Source organism: Anthonomus grandis, chromosome 10 (genome assembly GCF_022605725.1).
Source record: "Anthonomus grandis grandis chromosome 10, icAntGran1.3, whole genome shotgun sequence".
NCBI classification, from domain to species: Eukaryota; Metazoa; Arthropoda; class Insecta; order Coleoptera; family Curculionidae; genus Anthonomus; species Anthonomus grandis.
The window spans coordinates 24,194,500-24,211,829 of record NC_065555.1 but is presented as its reverse complement, the minus strand read 5'-3'; the positions used below and the strand labels follow the sequence as shown (position 1 = coordinate 24,211,829).

The following is a 17,330-nucleotide window of genomic DNA, read 5'->3' as shown; positions in this document are numbered from 1 at the left end:
ATATTTTTTTATACCGTTTAATATATCTACAAATAGATTTCGCAAAGGTTGTCTGAAAAATCTTGTGCAAAGTATAAGTAATTAGTTTTTTAACAACATTGCACTCATTCCGTTACTCCTTAAATTATTTACTAATCGAAAGTATCTAACTTGTGCTACATGCATCCACTAAGTTGCCGTCTTTAATCTTTTCCCTTGTGCATTTATTGGGTTGCCAAGTGTGTACAGGTAAGTCGCAGTAGCAATTTGCAACTATCGAGTTACGCGATAAAATTTATATCAAATTAAAATTAATTTTAGTGCAAACATCATGGTATAGGGTTGCCTGCGAAAAACTTGTGCAAAATCCCGGTTGTCGATTTTTGTCGAAGTCAAGATTTTCGTGCGGCTCAATGCATGCGACAGATTCAAAGCAAATAAATTAACACTATAAAATATGAAATTTTAGTTTTTTATAAAAATTTAATTTATTGAAAATGGAACAATATTTAAGTTAAAAAATATATTCAAATATTATTCAAATTTATCAGAAGAAAAGTCTATTTCAAAGAAGAAAATTTTTTCATCACTATTTTCTTCCGCTGTCATTTCCATAATTTCTTGTACCGTTAAAGATGTTTGGTCACCAATAAATCCTGTTGGTTTTAGATAATCGTCAATATGCCAGCCATATGTCTCAGGCTGAGGTTCCGTTGCATGAAGCCACATAGAAGTAACAAAAATCGTTTGCAAATTTTTTGGTCGGAGTGATAACCAGCAAGGTAGTATAGTATTTAAGCCGAAACTTTGTACTTTTTTCAAAAATTATTTTCGCTTTATCTACTCTATTGCAGTCTTTATACCATACATGCCTGCCATGAATTCTTGAACTGAATCAATTCTTTCGTTAATGAAAATATCAACTTAATCACTTAATGAAAAAATGCAAAAACCATATGGTACTTCTCGTTGAACTTGAATTTTTAACATTATTTGAAAAGTTTTACTTTTCCTTTATTATAAAATGCTGCCGTGTAATCGCATCCTGTAAACGCATGAAAAGCTGGAAGACTTTGACATAATTTGGATCCCAACTTCCACTGCTAATGTGTTGCAATTTATGCATTCCATGAGCTGATATTTATTTTTTGTCGTTGCATTAGCTAGCCAAATTTACTGATTGTTGAATTTTATGTCTATTTACCAGCAAAATAATCAAAACATCAGTATCAGAGGTCTTTACTAAAATTTTCGATTCTGATGCCATTTTATAAGCATGGAAAATCATCCTCGTATCCGCTTCCTCGTGATGACATATATAATCGACTTCTTCCATTTTTTTAATAAAATTTTGCTGAACTTTGTAAGACTGTTAAGGGATTTTGCGCGAAACCTTATGCCCTATAATGTACCCCTACTATACAGGGTGTTTCAGAGTTGTGGTGCCAAAACCTTAGGGGAGATTCCGCTCAGCAAAATAAGAAAAAAGTTTATATGAACATGGGTCCGGAAATGTTTCGTTTCCGAGATACAGGGTGTCAACTTTTTTCCAAAAATTAAGTTTTCATCGAATTTTTTACAGTTTATTTAAACCATTATCAGACATCTACTGAAGCAATTAAATTCGATCCGAAATTGCCAGGGGCGTACCAATAGAGCAAGTATTTTGTCTTTTTGTAGAAAAAAATATCACCCTGCAACTTTTTTGCGGTTTTTATTTACTTATTTAAAAAAACCCACTAAAATACAACTTTTTGGTCTCTTGACTTTTTTTAGTGTCTCGCTTCGTTTTTGAGAAAAAATTACAATACGGCACCACGGCACGTCTCTGAACTCCATAAGGAAAAATAAAAATGCTTAGGAATTATCCAAAAATGTATCGCAGTGTGTTTGAAAACTAAAAAAAACATTACCACGTAGATAACATCGAAATCGTAAATAATCGTAACTAACATCGAAAATACCGAAATTACATTCCTATCCATTCTAAAGATTATTTTTGTATCAAAGTAAGTGTTTTTGTTTACAACGCTCTGCATTTGTTAAAGTTTAAATTTAACAGTGTTAGTTCTAAAATACCTATCTTGGTAGTTGGTGGTGAAAAAAAATGGAATACACTTTTGCTGACCTAACAGATATGCTTCTTGTGTATGGTGAGGCCCGTTGCAATTCTCGAGAAGCCGAACGAATTTATCGTCGAAAATTTCCCAATAGGCGACATCCCAGCAGAAAAATATTTCCAAATATCGAAAGGCGAATACGAGAAACTGGTACATTGAGTGTAACACGGCCTGATGTTGCTCCCAGAAGAACTGCCCGAACTGTGGCTGCCGAGGCGGAAATTTTGGAAAGAGTGGAAATGCACCATTCGTTAGCACTCGTGAAATAGCTAATGCTATGGGAATTGGACACAGTTCAGTCTGGAGAATATTGCATGAGCAGCTGCTGCATCCCTACCATTTGCAAAAAGTCCATGCATTGATTCCAGCCGACTATCCACTCCGTGTTTTTTTCTGCCAGTGGTATCTTCGTAGCCTTATAAACAATCCACAGTTTAATAGGAACATTTTATTTTCCGATGAAGCGTTGTTTACCAGAAATGGATATTTTAATAGCCATAATTATCATGTTTGGCATGAAGAAAATCCTCATGCAACGCACGTTACAGGCCACCAGCAGCGTTTTCATCTAAATATCTGGGCAGGAATTGTAGCTGATCAATTGATTGGCCCATTTGTATTACCACCGCGCTTAAATGGAGATGTTTACTTAGATTTTTTACGCAATACTCTTCCAGGACTCCTAGAAGAAGTTCCATTAAATAGCAGGCAGCAAATGATATTTCAGCATGACGGTGCACCGGCTCATTTTTACCGAGAAGTAAGAAACTATTTGGATGAAGCTTACCCTGGACGATGGATAGGTAGAGGAGGACCCATTGCATGGCCTCCTCGCTCACCAGATCTTACATCTTTAGATTTTTTCCTTTGGGGTTACCTAAAAAACCTTGTTTATGCTACCCCCGTGGAAACAGTGGAACAATTACAGCAAAGAATTTTCGATTCTTGTCGGACTATTCAGAACACTGCAGGTATTTTCGAACGAGTACGACAAAGTATGGTGAGACGGTGCAATGCTTGCATCGAAACAGGAGGTTGTCAGTTTGAACATTTATTGTAATTTTGTTATCAGTGATTACTTTAACAAAAATGTATTCTCGTACCTACTAAGAAAATTGAGAAATAATGTATTATTTTAGAGAAAATTTTATTTGATGTTTTTTTTTAGTTTTCAAAAATAAACACACTGCGATACATTTTTGGATAATTTCTAAGCATTTTTATTTTTCCTTATGGAGTTCAGAGACGTGCCGTGGTGCCGTATTGTAATTTTTTCTAAAAAACGAAGCGAGACACTAAAAAAAGTCAAGAGACCAAAAAGTTGTACTTTAGTGGGTTTTTTAAAATAAGTAAATAAAAACCGCAAAAAAGTTGCAGGGTGATATTTTTTTCTACAAAAAGACAAAATACTTGCTCTATTGGTACGCCCCTGGAAATTTCGGATCGAATTTAATTGCTTCAGTAGATGTCTGATAATGGTTTAAATAAACTGTAAAAAATTCAATGAAATCGACTAACGCATTTCTAAGTTATTAATAAAAAACTTAATTTTTGGAAAAAAGTTGACACCCTGTATCTCGGAAACGAAACATTTCCGGACCCATGTTCATATAAACTTTTTTTCATATTTTGCTGAGCGGAATCTCCCCTAAGGTTTTGGCACCACAACTCTGAAACACCCTGTATATGGATCCTTACAATAGAGTCATGCGTTGACAGCAGTCCATCAGATTAGTAAAACAAATCTATCATCTGAAAAACTCGAGCGCGTCAGATAAAGACATGGTAAGTTAAATGACGTACGTAAGTTGAATAAAAAATAATGACGATTTGAGCTGATTGTAAGGAAATGGGGAATCACAATGTTGTAAAAAAAAACTATCCTTGAAATACTCGAGCGTGATTGATTTTTTTTTATTTTGAAGGAAATCCTTTAAGAATTACGGAAAAAATATTATTTGACGATTTGCTATGTAGCTAAAACCATAAATATAGCGTGGAGCGTACAGCTACTAAGAAATGTATATTCCACTTCGCGTCTCTCTTTCCTTCTCACACTTTCTCTACCTCTCACTCTCTTGCGCCATCCTCACTCTATCGTCTGCCGCCATGATGCCATTTCAGCTGATCACAATAGTACCGGTTTGACGCTCCGATTTGTTTGTTGTATTAAAACGATTATGTTAATTTAATGCAATAAGTTTTATATGCATTACAATAATAATGAGAACAAGAAAGAAAAGTCTAGAAACATAGGAAGATATCGTCATAGTACCTGACATTTTAGGAGATATAAATTTACATTCAGGTATGTTTTCCTTCTAATAGTACAATATAAAATAAATAAAAATGTGTAAAGTTCATAACCATGGTTACTTACAGAAACACGATATGACGAAGAAATTTACTAAGTGTAAACCAACTTTCTAGAGGAATCCAGTGAGGATGAAGATTAAGCTATTTATTTTTAATATTTTTCTAAGTAGTTTTTATTAATAAACGATAGAATTATACAAATAACTGTATATTGATTAATTACATCTAACTATTTATTTTTTAACATTTTTAAAAATCGGTCATGACTTTTGGTCCCGTCCAAATCGCCAGACATTTTAACATGACACTTTTTTGAGTTCACTTAACGCCCCCTCTGAATATCTGACACGCTTGAATATTTCCATGTAACTGTTTTTAACATTTTTGAAGATTTGTAAATGCTCACCTCCCCACTAAAATGGCAAACTTAACATAAACTTTTTTTCGTTTTAGGACCTAATCTTCTCAATCCCATAGGTCCCCATGACGCTTTAGTAACTGCAAATTTAGCATCCAAGGCTCCCCTACTATAACGTTCATTTAGGAGTTTTAAACATTTCACCAGTACACGAGAAAAGAGCAGGTGGCATGGTGCTGGTGGAAATGTTAAGCAATATTCTAGATGAATTTTTTTGCAAATACTAATTGCCAAATATGTTCCATTTTCAATAACACCTTTTTTTAACTTGACTCATCACAACTTTGCTTGTGTACTCTAAAGCGAAATTCAAGATCTGTTTAGTTTGATAGGTTTTTCGAATCTTCCAGGAGTTGTTGAACAATCAATAAAATTTAACTTTAGTTAAATTTTATAAAATTTAGCTTTTGTTGATTGCCAGTCGCCTTAACGTTCAGTAAGAAATCAACAGCTTCTTCAGATACCTCTTTACCCGGAGAAATGTTGAATAAATAATTTCTAGTGTGTCATCAAATGGATTCATTGTAGTTTTTATAGATTCAATGATACTGTCCAGATTTGTCATTTTTTATCTTTTTTGATTTTGCTTTTTTGCAGTGAGTGTAAAATATCATCTTAAGTTAATTTATTACCAAACTAATCGAGTGCTACCTTAATTTTTTTAAGACAGTTATTTTTATTTACGGCACAGATTTAATTTTTTAAGTATAATTGATTTTTGTATCTTATTACTTGCTTTTAGCCAATTTTCATAAGAACAGTGATATTTAGCAATTTTTACTGAGAGCACCTTTCTTATGCAAAATACATAAGAACATCATATTCTGATGCCCAAACGGGCAAAAATTAAATGCTTAGAGAAATGGTGATAAATTTACTCAATACATTTACCCCCCTTGGTTCGCACGCCCCTGGTTAAAATAATTTTTGTTTAATATGTTAAAAAAGATAAACGTACTAACAATAATTATTTATGTCTCAAAATCGGTTGCGGTAGCAGTAGTTTTGAAGCTATAAAACAAAAACTATAGTTTTTAAATGTTATCTTCAAAGAGATCTAGCTCCCTGAGGAAGCATTTCCGGACCCACGTTCATATGAACTTCTCTTTTTTTCCTTGACGTTTTCTATGTACCCTAGAAGTTTGTGACATGATTGACGGAACACCCTGTATATAAAATAAATTTATGAACCATGCAAAACATACCCTGACTTCTCTTTGTTGCAAATAAAGCACATCAACAATAGATCTAAAACCCTCGGTATCTTTTGGACTGCAAAAATGTAACAATCCCGGCCAGCTCTTTAATACTGTAAGTAATATAAGACGGCTACAATTAAGGCGTAGTTTCCTTTCATCCCTATAAGAGAATAATAAAAAGTGTAGTTTCTTATTTTTTCATTTACTCGAGTAGGGGTAAAAAAATCTAAGCTGGTGTAAGTTCCTTATAAAGAAGAAGGAATAGTTAGAATTATTTATAAAATAAGAGATAACTTTAGGTCGTACAGCCTTGTAAAAAAATTGTTATCAAAGAGGATATGAGAAATTGCTGGAAATTAAAGTTAGAATAATTTAAAATATTATTTCAAAAGTAACTTTTTGCCAAGACTTACTATCTTCACTAAGGCGTCGATTCCAGTTTGCTGGATAAAAATCAATATATTTTTTTTTTACTCATAATTAAGAGCACTGATACCGTATTTTGAAAATAACATTATTTTAAGGGCTTACTTTCGTAATTTCTTTTGGTTGAAGAAAAATATGAAGGCGCTCTTTTAAACGAGACCTAACTCATTATCAGAGAATCTGTCTTTGAATGTGCCTCTGCAGTAGTTCACATCGGTAAACAAAAAATTATAGTTTTGTCTATTTATCGGACAGAAAACCCACAAATTTTAATAAATAAATTAGATCAAATTGTGTGCAATTTAGTTAATAAAAATTTCTTGATTTTTTTGGCTGGAGATTTCAACCTGGATATGCTGCTTGAGGGAAGGAATGCCATTGAGTTTATTTGACATTAAACCATCAATCACAGAACACACTCGCATACAAGGTAATAAAATTCATGTATAGATAACATTTTTACAAATCTTAATGTTTTCCCCCCATACTTCAGATCACACTGCTCAAAAGTTGACATTTGAATTTGGTAGCTTTGAGGTAATAAAAATTTAAAAACGAATTTTAGTGTTAAAAATAAAAATGTATTTAAATTCTTGCTAGGTCAAGTAAATTGGGCGCCTCTGCTTGAAATTAACCAGTCAACGATAGACGACCAGTGGGAAGCGTTTATGAATACTATCCCTATATTATCCAATCAATTTTTGTGCAATGCTTCCTATTACAAAAAGTAAATTTCCATGGTAAAAAGAAAAAACAAAATTACTTTCAAACTGATGAGATAAGTGCATGTAAAAGTAGACTTGACATATTGTTTATGATGTGTAGTAAAAATGCTGACTATAAAGATCTATATAGAGCAGAAAAGCGTAGGTATAATTTCCTCCTTACCCAGTCTCATAAAAATTATGTTGAGGAGAAAATTCAAAATAGTGATAATATAACTAAAATTTCTTGCTAGATTGTAAAACAGGTTAGGGGTAGTTCTAAAAATCAAAACCAATTTGGTTTTCATGACAATCTACACTTTCAAATCAATTTCATCAATTTATGTCAAGTTCAGCTCCAGAAGCTATAAAAAACATAAAATCAATTTAAAGTTAATATTAACCAAATTAATCAATGCATGTCTTTAGCTCCTCCCTCGGAAGCAGAAATATGTATTATAATAAAAAACAAACACAGCTCTGGTTAGGATGAGATTTCAACTAACTTGATTATTATTTTATAGTCGGCAAGTCATTTAAATATGGCCAGTTTCCAGAGTCTCAAACTTGCAGTAGTCAAGCCTCTGCACAAAATAGGTGATCCAACAAAGGTAAAGTCCAGTTCAGAGATCTATTATCTTTGATGTGTCGTAGATGCCGCACTAAATAGTCCGTGCGCCTATATCACACGAAAATAATATCAAAAAATTGACCGCGCACTTAAATCCAAGCATCTTACAAAACATTTTAAACACTCCCAGCCCTCACAGACTTCTCACCTCTTTTTAGCCAGTCTATTAAACAAAGATTAAACACCTGCGTTCTGGCGTTCCTACTTTAAGCTGTGCAAGTGATTGTGTATTTCTCTCTATCCCACTGATTTTGAGGATTACGGGGCCGTACCCAGTTAAATTTTTGGGCTGTTTTTGTATTACTTTCGTCGTGTTTTTAAAGAGATCTTTAAGGATGGGTCTATCACCTTTAATAGTTAGGAGGGAGGTCATGTGAGATTATTATTTGATGGGTTTTGCCAGTTTTGCTTTTTACACATTTATGAAGTGGAGAATTTAGAATTTGGCCTTTATTCGTCTAATTTTTTTTTTAATTTGTACTTTGAGGAAGTGGGTTTTTTTTTATTTGTGTTTGTGGATTTGTTTTGGTATTATACCTAAAGACCTTAAAATGTTTCGATCCTGGGAAAATAGGTAGGAAAATTTGGCAAATGAAGAGGAAAGTGTTTGTGCGGGTTTATGAATGCCGTGAGTGCACAAGAAAGACAATAATATTTGTGATGAAAACAATAAAAGTGATCTGGACAGTGATTTAGACTCACATAGTTCTGATAGTTCATTTTCTAGTGTTGAGGAAGCAGAGGAAGACGCAAGAGAAGTAGAAGCTATAGGGGAAAATCAAGCAGTTTTAAAATGCAATTGTTTAAGTGCAGACGCCAAAAAAATTTGTTTAAATGTCAATCAATCTATTCTATCAATCTAAGGAATAATCTAACAATCTAAGGAATGATCGTAAGTTCACAAATGATTGTAGTGCTTTGCAAAAAACAGCGTTTTTAACAGGGGTTCCCTATAGTACAATATGCTAGGTTGTAAAAAAAGGGATTAAAGATAGAAAAAAAAAGGAAAGATGCAGGACAATCAAAGGGACTTGACACGGATATTGCCAAATTGCTAAGGAAAGTTGTGTATTCTAAATACAAAAACAATGAGTTTCTGACCATAGAGATGATTAAGGACACCTTATCGGCAAGGGACAAACATTTCTCAGTCTCAACCTTGCGGAGATACCTGATAAAACTTGGATTTAAGTTTAAGATGGTTAACAAAAGGGCTGCTGTAATGGAAAGTACTCGAATTGTCAATCAATTTATGTATTATATAGACGAAACATGATGTGATACACTAATGATTGATGTATGATTTCCATTCTCTGGGAAAAAGTCCCTTTTTTGCCATAGTAAGAAAGCCATATTTTTATTAATTAAACAAGTTTAAAATTTTATTTTTACGCCTCTGTTGTCCTTCAGCGACACAATAAAATCTGCCTCTTTCTCCATTCTCTGGGAAAAAAACATTTTTTGCTATGGTAAGAAAAACAGTGTTTTTATTAAGAAAACAAGTTTAAAATTTTGTTTTTTAGTTTTTTGTCCATAATTTGTCTTACAAAGACATTATAAAACCAGTTTAATTATTTTTTTTACAGTTACTGTCATACTTGTTCTGTCCCAGAGAGGGAAGACTACTTCTTTCACAATTCACTGAAAGAAAAAAGGCTATTTTACATCTGAGTTGTCATTATTTAAAAAAAAAATTATTGTAAATTTATTATTAATTACATTTAAAATTTATTTATGCTACTCGTGTACACTTTTTAAATCTGTTTTAGTATCCATATGCTTCAGTGCGAGATGAAGTTCGAAAATAGCGGCAACAGAGAAACTGTTTCCTTCCTTAATGGAAGAAACTGCTAAAGAAAAAAGGCAAAAAATAAAGTTTAGAAAATTGTATTAACTCTTTGGGCCAGGTTCAAATGAATGGTTAAATTTATAAAAGTATTTAGTATCCTTACTGTAATCTTAGGATCCAGTATACTTAAAAGTGTAGTGTTTTGTATAAGATTTTTAGTTTTTAGTATAACTTGGATTAATAACTTTAATAATACCATTTATTTTTGTTAATTTTCATCTAATCTCTCCTATTATGCACAATAACTAAATATGAGGCAAACAAATTAATAAATAATACATTCGGAATGCAAAGTGTGTGTTTTTTTATAAGTAAAACTTGTGTCTTTTACACGCATAAGATATAGGCAGCTAGATGGTTTTTAATGTAAAAGTTTCTTTTAAAAAATATACTTCCACTTTTGTGACTACATAATTACTTTTTATCAAAAGACGTTGGTACTAAATATAGACATGGGCTTTTCATGATTAAGTTATTATAATAATATATCATAATATGTATAAATTTAAAAAAAAACAATAATAAAGGACATTGAATGTGGCAGCCAAAATCCCCGTTAATAATAATAATAAATTTCTTTTATTCAAAATTTATAGATGTAGTTAACAATAATGACATTCTATAATTAAATACCCCAGAAGCAGGGCGCAGTCTAGCTAAGACAGCTACTCTACTGAACCCTACTCAACGGTCATAAATTTAACTACAATATAAAGATTAACTGTGTTAAATTCACGAAATTCCCAAATATAAAACAATATATATATATATATATTGTTTTATATATATATATATATATATATATATATATATATATATATATATATATATATATAATTTAAATAAATAATTAAAGGCGTAAATTACGGGTTGAAGGTTAAATGTAAAAGATATTTCTTAAACTTTGATTTAAATGACTTCTGATCTAAAGTTGAGAATTCCACCAAATAAAAATAAATCTCAATACCCAAAAAAAGGAAACATCAAATTTGAAGAGAAACCAAAACAGTTTACCCTTTTGTGTCAAAAAGTACATCTTTAATGCCTTAATCCACAGAATAAATGGGTCTAAGTAATTTATACCACCTATTCTCTCATAACTTATTATAAACACCCCACTGATAGCGCTAAAAACTAAACTTATTAAATTAAAATTTTTGGTTAAGCTGTTTTTACGTACTTAAATCTTATCTTTAAATTAAATATTATCTTGCTATCAACTATCCTGAATTTCTAGCTTTATAAAACTAAAACCAAAAATCCCGAATAATAAATTTAAATACAAATAAATTTTAAGGACCTGTGCAACTTTTCACGCTTGAGTGGCTGGGACTGAGGTCAGACGTCTAACAAAATAGTACGTGGGCGTCTGTAGTCAAATTTTATAAATCAAATGTATAAATTAAAAAAAAAAAAAAATTAAAACATTTATTTATTTAATGGAATGAATTTAAATCGATGATATAAATATCGCTTAGTGTTTTGTTCTTGGTTAGATGGTTTTTAAGTGGACTGTATTTGATAAGGGAAGCTGATTCTATTTATTAGTTCAATTTTTCTTTATACCCTGACTCAGTCCTCAGTATTTATATTGGGCGGTAAATGTGAAGTAGTTAGATATTAACAAAGCTCGACTTACCCATAATTTAGCACAAATAAGGGTAAAGTAGGTCGAACCCTTGGCACAGTAAATTAGAAGCCGTAAAGCCGTATCTCAAGTCTCGCGTCCGCGTTAATTCTTGCTACTGCTCGTTTACCTTTTTCTCCTAGGTACTTTTTTCTAACATTCTTCTCACTTTAGCGTAGGTACCAGGGTAATTGGATAAGAATGAGGAAAATACAAGGAAGCAGAAAGGAAATATCGGGAAAAAAATGTACAAATAAAGTTTGTCGAGCATAAAGTATTACCAAAAAAATATTAAGTATGTGAATAAACAGTATATAAAACAAAACAAAATATTCCGATTCAATTGCAAATTACCCACTGCAGATACCAGAAAGTATAGACCTTATCCAGCTATCCAAAAAATATTAAAAAAATAAAATAAAAAGATGTATGGGAGCAAACCACTTAGAATATTACTTTATGACGCTCTCCACATAAAATTTTGCGATTTAAACATGCATGCCATGTGACATTACAAGAAACACCGGCATACGGATTATTCGCGGCACATCAAAGATTCTAATAGATCTCTGAACTGGACTTTAGAAAACTATAGACCAATAAGCCTTCTGCCTTTGTTTTTTGATAGGGCTATGTATTCCAGGCTGCAAAGATTTGTTACTCTAAACAACTTTTTTAATGGCTCTCAGCACGGTTTTCTCCCAGGAAAATCTGTTGAGTTCATAACAAAAATTCTTAAAAAAATTGAAGACACTTGGTGCTTTCGTGGATTTGTCTAAGGCCTTTGATAGTCTGGACCATAGTCTTCTAATGAGTTACTTATTTTATTGGGTATTACGACACTTATAGTAAAAAATCAATTCAGAAATGCCTATCTCACACGCTCAAAAGATTGAAAAGAAGAAGAAAATAGAATTATTTACGTATTTAAAAGAAATATGAACTCAAATATATAATGATACCGTTCGATATACTTAATTTAATTTAAGTTCAATAAGTTTTAAATACAATAATTTACTTGAGGTATAATAGATTTTTTTATATACCTAGGAGCTGAGGTGTAAGCTGTTAATCTCTATGCTCGTTTCTTCTTTTCAATATCCTACCTAACTTTGTTATGAATATTAAACTTAAAAAACGATAAAAACAACGAGAAGACCTATTTTTTTAAAATACCTAATTTGAACCAACGTTTCGGTAGTTATATCTACTGCCGTTATCAAGGTAATTAAAGTAAAATTAAATTAAATTAAAAATATAAATCAAATATACTTATCTTTCAAATTTCCTGCTATATAATACTTCCTTTAAAACTCCTTCCTAATTCGACAATACTTTAAATACTTTTTTATATAATTTCACGGTTTATTAATAGTTTGACAAACTGTTTTAAAAGATAACAAAAAATTCAAAGGTTACTTCTTTAAAATTAAAGAGGTGTGATCTTAATGTAATTTAATGATAGAAAATATATGAATATCAAATATTTTAAATTATTAATTAATTTAATATATATGAAATATATTTGAATTAATATTAATAGAAGACATTTGTATGCTTGTGTAAAATTTTTCAATAAAATTCCAAACTGCATTCAACAGGAAAGGCAGTTAAAAACCTTTAAAACAAAAGTATTTCAACAGGGTAGGTATATCCAGGTAGCATATTCTTTATCGTCTTTTTGTTTAAATTAATTAGGTGATAATACAGTGCAAGTCTGTATGGACTACTTGGAATAAATTCGATAATAAATAAATCGGCACGTGTTCGAAAAAACGCTCGGACCCATCAATTATTGAGATTGTAAGTTGCGCATTTTTTACAATAAACAGTTTTCATACAAGATGTACCTTGTAGGCATGGGATATACTATTGGATATATACTAACTTTCTTATTTTAAACGGGACACTCTATATGTTATTATATTTTTGCCTTCTGCGCAAAATTCCAAACATTTTGATGTATCACATGCCATACCTTTATTAACCTGTTTTTAAGTTTTGATTTTTTATTTAAAAAATGTTTTAAATTCAAAAACTATGCGTTTCAGTAAACAGTTTTTTTTTTCGTAATGTATTTTATGAATGTCCTATAAAAATGTGGCATTTTTATAATTTTGACATTTTATAAATTTTGACATTGCTACAAATCGTGCCTTTACTGTCGGATAATCAGATTTAAGTTTCCTTTAATTTTTTTTATGAAATGGGCTATTTAAGTGAAAAGCACAAAATTGAAATCTTAATGATGATTGGGTACGGAGAACAAGAACCCAAAATAAAGTTTTGCATTTATTCACACAGAAGTATCCTGATTTACCACCCATATCTCAAAGTACTATAACAAGATTGAAAAACAGTTTTGGGAAAATGGTCACATAAGAACAATAACTAGTTCTCGACGATCTGCGCTTAATGAAGACACCAAAATGAATGTGTTATTAGGCATTGAAGAAAATCCCCACTAGGCAGGTAGCGCGCGAATTGGAAGTGAGCCAGTCTTCAGTAGTAAAGGTTCTTGAAGCAGAAAAATGTCATCCCTATAAACTAACAATTGTCCAGGAACTCAATGAGGAGGATGCAGATAGAAAAATTGAATTTTGTGAACAATTTATGGAATTAATGCAGAATAATAATCTTATTACAGAAAACATTCTTTTCTGATGAGTCGACATTTATGATGAACCGAGAAGTAAATCGTCAAAATTGCCGTTATTGGGCACAAGAAAATCCATGGTTGGATGAGGCAAGGCCACACTGAACACCCAAAAAAAGTAAGTGTTTGGGCAGGAATTCTAGGTCAGCAAGTTATAGGCCCAAATTTCTTCGAAGAAAATTTAAATGGAACAAGGTACTTGTACAGTTTTTACAAGAAAAACTAATTCCAAATCTAGCTGTTCTATTCCCTGATCCAATAGAAGCTGATATTTCGAATAGAAACATCTGGTTTCAGCAAGATGGTGCGCCTCCCCATTTCGCAAGACCCCTGTTCAAAACTATATGGATACTATTTTTCTAGGCAGTTGGATTGGCAGGAGAGGACCTTTTGAATGGCCACCAAGATTGCCCGATTTGACTCCGCTGGATTTTTTCCTATGGGGATATTTAAAATCCAAAGTTTATGTGACCAAGCCGGCAAAAATTAAGGAGTTGAAAACTAGAATAAGGCAAGAGTGTCGAAACATTTCTCCAGAATGTATAAGAAACGTTCAAAATGAATTTGTAGTACGTTTAGGACATTGCCAAATAGTAAATGGTATACATTTTGAACACTCATGTTATAAAGAAAAAGATTTAAAAGAATCCTCTTTAAGTTTATGAAATACGTTTTCTTTAACGCCCTGTATCTTAAAAACAATCAAATAAAGGTATGGCATGTGATACATCAAAATGTTTGGAATTTTGTGAAGAATCCAAAAATATAATAACATATAGAGTATCCCATTTAAAATAAGACAGTTGGTATTAGCCCCGCCTACATGGCACACCCTGTATAAAAACTTTTTATTGTAAAAATGCGCAACATACAATTTCAATCGATATGTCCGAGCGTTTTTCCGAACACGCTTCCACTTATTTATTATCGAATTTATTCCAAGTTTCAGACTTGCACTGTATAATGTGATATTTGTTATTAAGTATGTTAAAGTTTGTATTTTATTTTATTTGTTATTTTATGGAATTGTTTTAAATATATTGTGTGGTCTCATTTAGGCAAATACTCTGTAGGTTCTAGTTTAGGCATAAATAATAGGTATTTTATTGTTTTATTTATTTATTTAGTTATTAAGTTTTTTGTGACATACAGTAGTGGCCAAAATTATAGCAACAAATCTGAATTTTACTAATATTTAATAATAACTATTATATGTATGTTTTAATCGTAAAAGTACGCCACTGGTTTAGATGGCCTCTTAATATTTAAACAAAATTTCTCATTCAAATAAAAAAAAGCCTACCTGTTTTTTTGCTGACAATAAATATTTGTAATTGCAAATATTTCACCTGGTCATAATTATAGCAACATTTGAAATTTAGTGCTCTTTCAATCTGTTGAAGTGCAATATTGAAACAATTTATATTGTGATTTCTTGGTAGTTATTAACTTATTTAAATAACAGTATGAGTCGTGGTAAAACCGTGTCTGTTGAAGTGAGGCAACTTATAATTAATCAGTATAAGTCAGGCATCAAACAGTCATCCATTGCAAAAAATTTTGCTCTTCACAGATCAGTTGTATCACGTATAGTGAAAAGATACAATAACACAGGGCTGGTAGTACCCAAAAAAATTCGGGACGTCCCCGGAAAACTTAAAAAAAAAGTGACAAAATGATTATTCGGATTTCCAGGCAAAACCCATTTTTGTCCTCTTCAAAAATTAAAGGGCTTTTGGATGGCAGTGGGCGTTCCGATCTTAGTGAACGATCCACAAGGCGGCGTCTATTTGAAAATAAGTTGTTTGGACGCAGACCAGCAAAAAAGCCTCTTCTTTCCAAGAAGAACGTGAAGGCCCGACTTGAATTTGCTCGAGAACACCAGGGCTGGACTATTGATCAGTGGCGCAGAGTTATTTTTAGCGATGAATCAAAATTCAATTTATTTAAAAGTGATGGTGCTGCATACGTTCGACGTCCTGTAGGCAAAAGATTTAATCCTCGGTACACTTCTCCTACAGTTAAGCATGGTGGTGGTTCAGTTTTAGTGTGGGGCTGTTTTTCGGGGTATGGTATGGGACCTCTTCACAGAATAGAAGGGATTATGGATCGACTTATGTACAAGGATATATTATAGAATGTTATGTTACCCTATTCTGAAGAAAATATGCCGCTGTTATATCAATTTCAACATGACAATGATCCAAAACATTCTTCAAGGCTAATAAAAGAGTTTCTCCATGATGAAAAAATTAATGTTATGAAGTGACCCTCCCAATCTCCGGATTTAAATCCAATAGAAAATCTTTGGGAAATTGTGGATAACAGGTGTAGAACCAGGAATTTCAAAAATGCTGGAGAACTTTTCGAAGCTCTTCAGGATACTTGGTTGTCAATCGATCATGATGTTATAAACAAACTTATTTTATCCATGCCAAAAAGATGCATTGCTGTTATAAGGGCTAAAGGGTACTATACTAAATACTGAAGAATATTATTGTATTGTAATCTTATTTTGACTTTGGAGAATAAATAAATTGATTTTTCTAAAATGTGTTGCTATAATTTTGTCCAACCCGTTCCCTAAAAAAAATTCCCATTTTTTATTTCTTTTATAAAGTAACAAAAAAATAAACATAAATAAAAAGCTTTGTAAAAAATACATCATAATATATACCAGTTTTTTTTCTAATCTACCACATCATATAATTTGAAGGAAAAATGTACTTGTTGCTATAATTATGGCCACTACTGTATATTTGCTCAATTAAGTAAAAATTGAATGTAAAAAATGTGTAAAAATTAATGCAAAAAAAATTCTACTCTACTCTAAAAAAAAGTATTTATATTTTTCACACTTCTTAACTCTATCGTGACTGATAAGAAACGCGACTTACCTAGTTTTATCTTTCCAGCCATGTTTGTAATTAAACTCACTAAATGGGGCTGCAACACAGTGTAAGTCAATCTTAGCAATGTTTCTGGTTTCTGGACGGTCTAACAGCAGGAGCAATACCCCGCACAGGGATTCTGCGATTAAGGGAATTTGACAGTCTATTAAATTTCTAGTTATGGCATTAACTCCGCCTGACTCAATTAAAAGAGTTGGGTTGAAAAGTCCTGAAAAATAAAAATTACATACCGCGTTTAAAAACACAACATATTCTTTTACCCAATTCAGATAGGGTAGCTAAACATATCCGGAGGAGTCTATCTTTTCCTTCAGGTGCTCCATTCGCAATTGAAACCAAACTTCTAGCTAAGGAGATATCACACTTTTTTGGAGCAATGTGTATCATTTTTCTAATCAATTTCATTGCTTCAACCCTTTCAACATCATTTTTTAGGTCTAGCGACCTGAAAAACAAGAATAATATTTAAAACGAACATTGCGAGTTTTATCAC

The 17,330-nt window shown here is 31.9% G+C and overlaps 1 protein-coding gene and 1 long non-coding RNA gene across 2 annotated transcripts in view; one reads left to right on the top strand and one right to left on the bottom strand.

The window, feature by feature from the left end:
• The window catches only part of LOC126740902 (rapamycin-insensitive companion of mTOR), a 154,162-nt gene that overhangs the window by 118,364 nt on the left and 18,468 nt on the right, over positions 1-17,330 (bottom strand). The window contains exons 5-7 of the mRNA XM_050447089.1: positions 17,098-17,282; positions 16,823-17,045; positions 6,039-6,192 (exon numbers count right to left, since the gene is read on the bottom strand). Coding sequence (XP_050303046.1) covers positions 6,039-6,192; positions 16,823-17,045; positions 17,098-17,282 — 562 coding nt within the window. The remainder of the gene's footprint in view (positions 1-6,038; positions 6,193-16,822; positions 17,046-17,097; positions 17,283-17,330) is intronic.
• LOC126740904 (uncharacterized) lies at positions 13,427-14,660 on the top strand. Its single transcript, XR_007662049.1, has 2 exons — positions 13,427-14,229; positions 14,289-14,660. It is a non-coding gene; the product is annotated as an uncharacterized LOC126740904 (long non-coding RNA).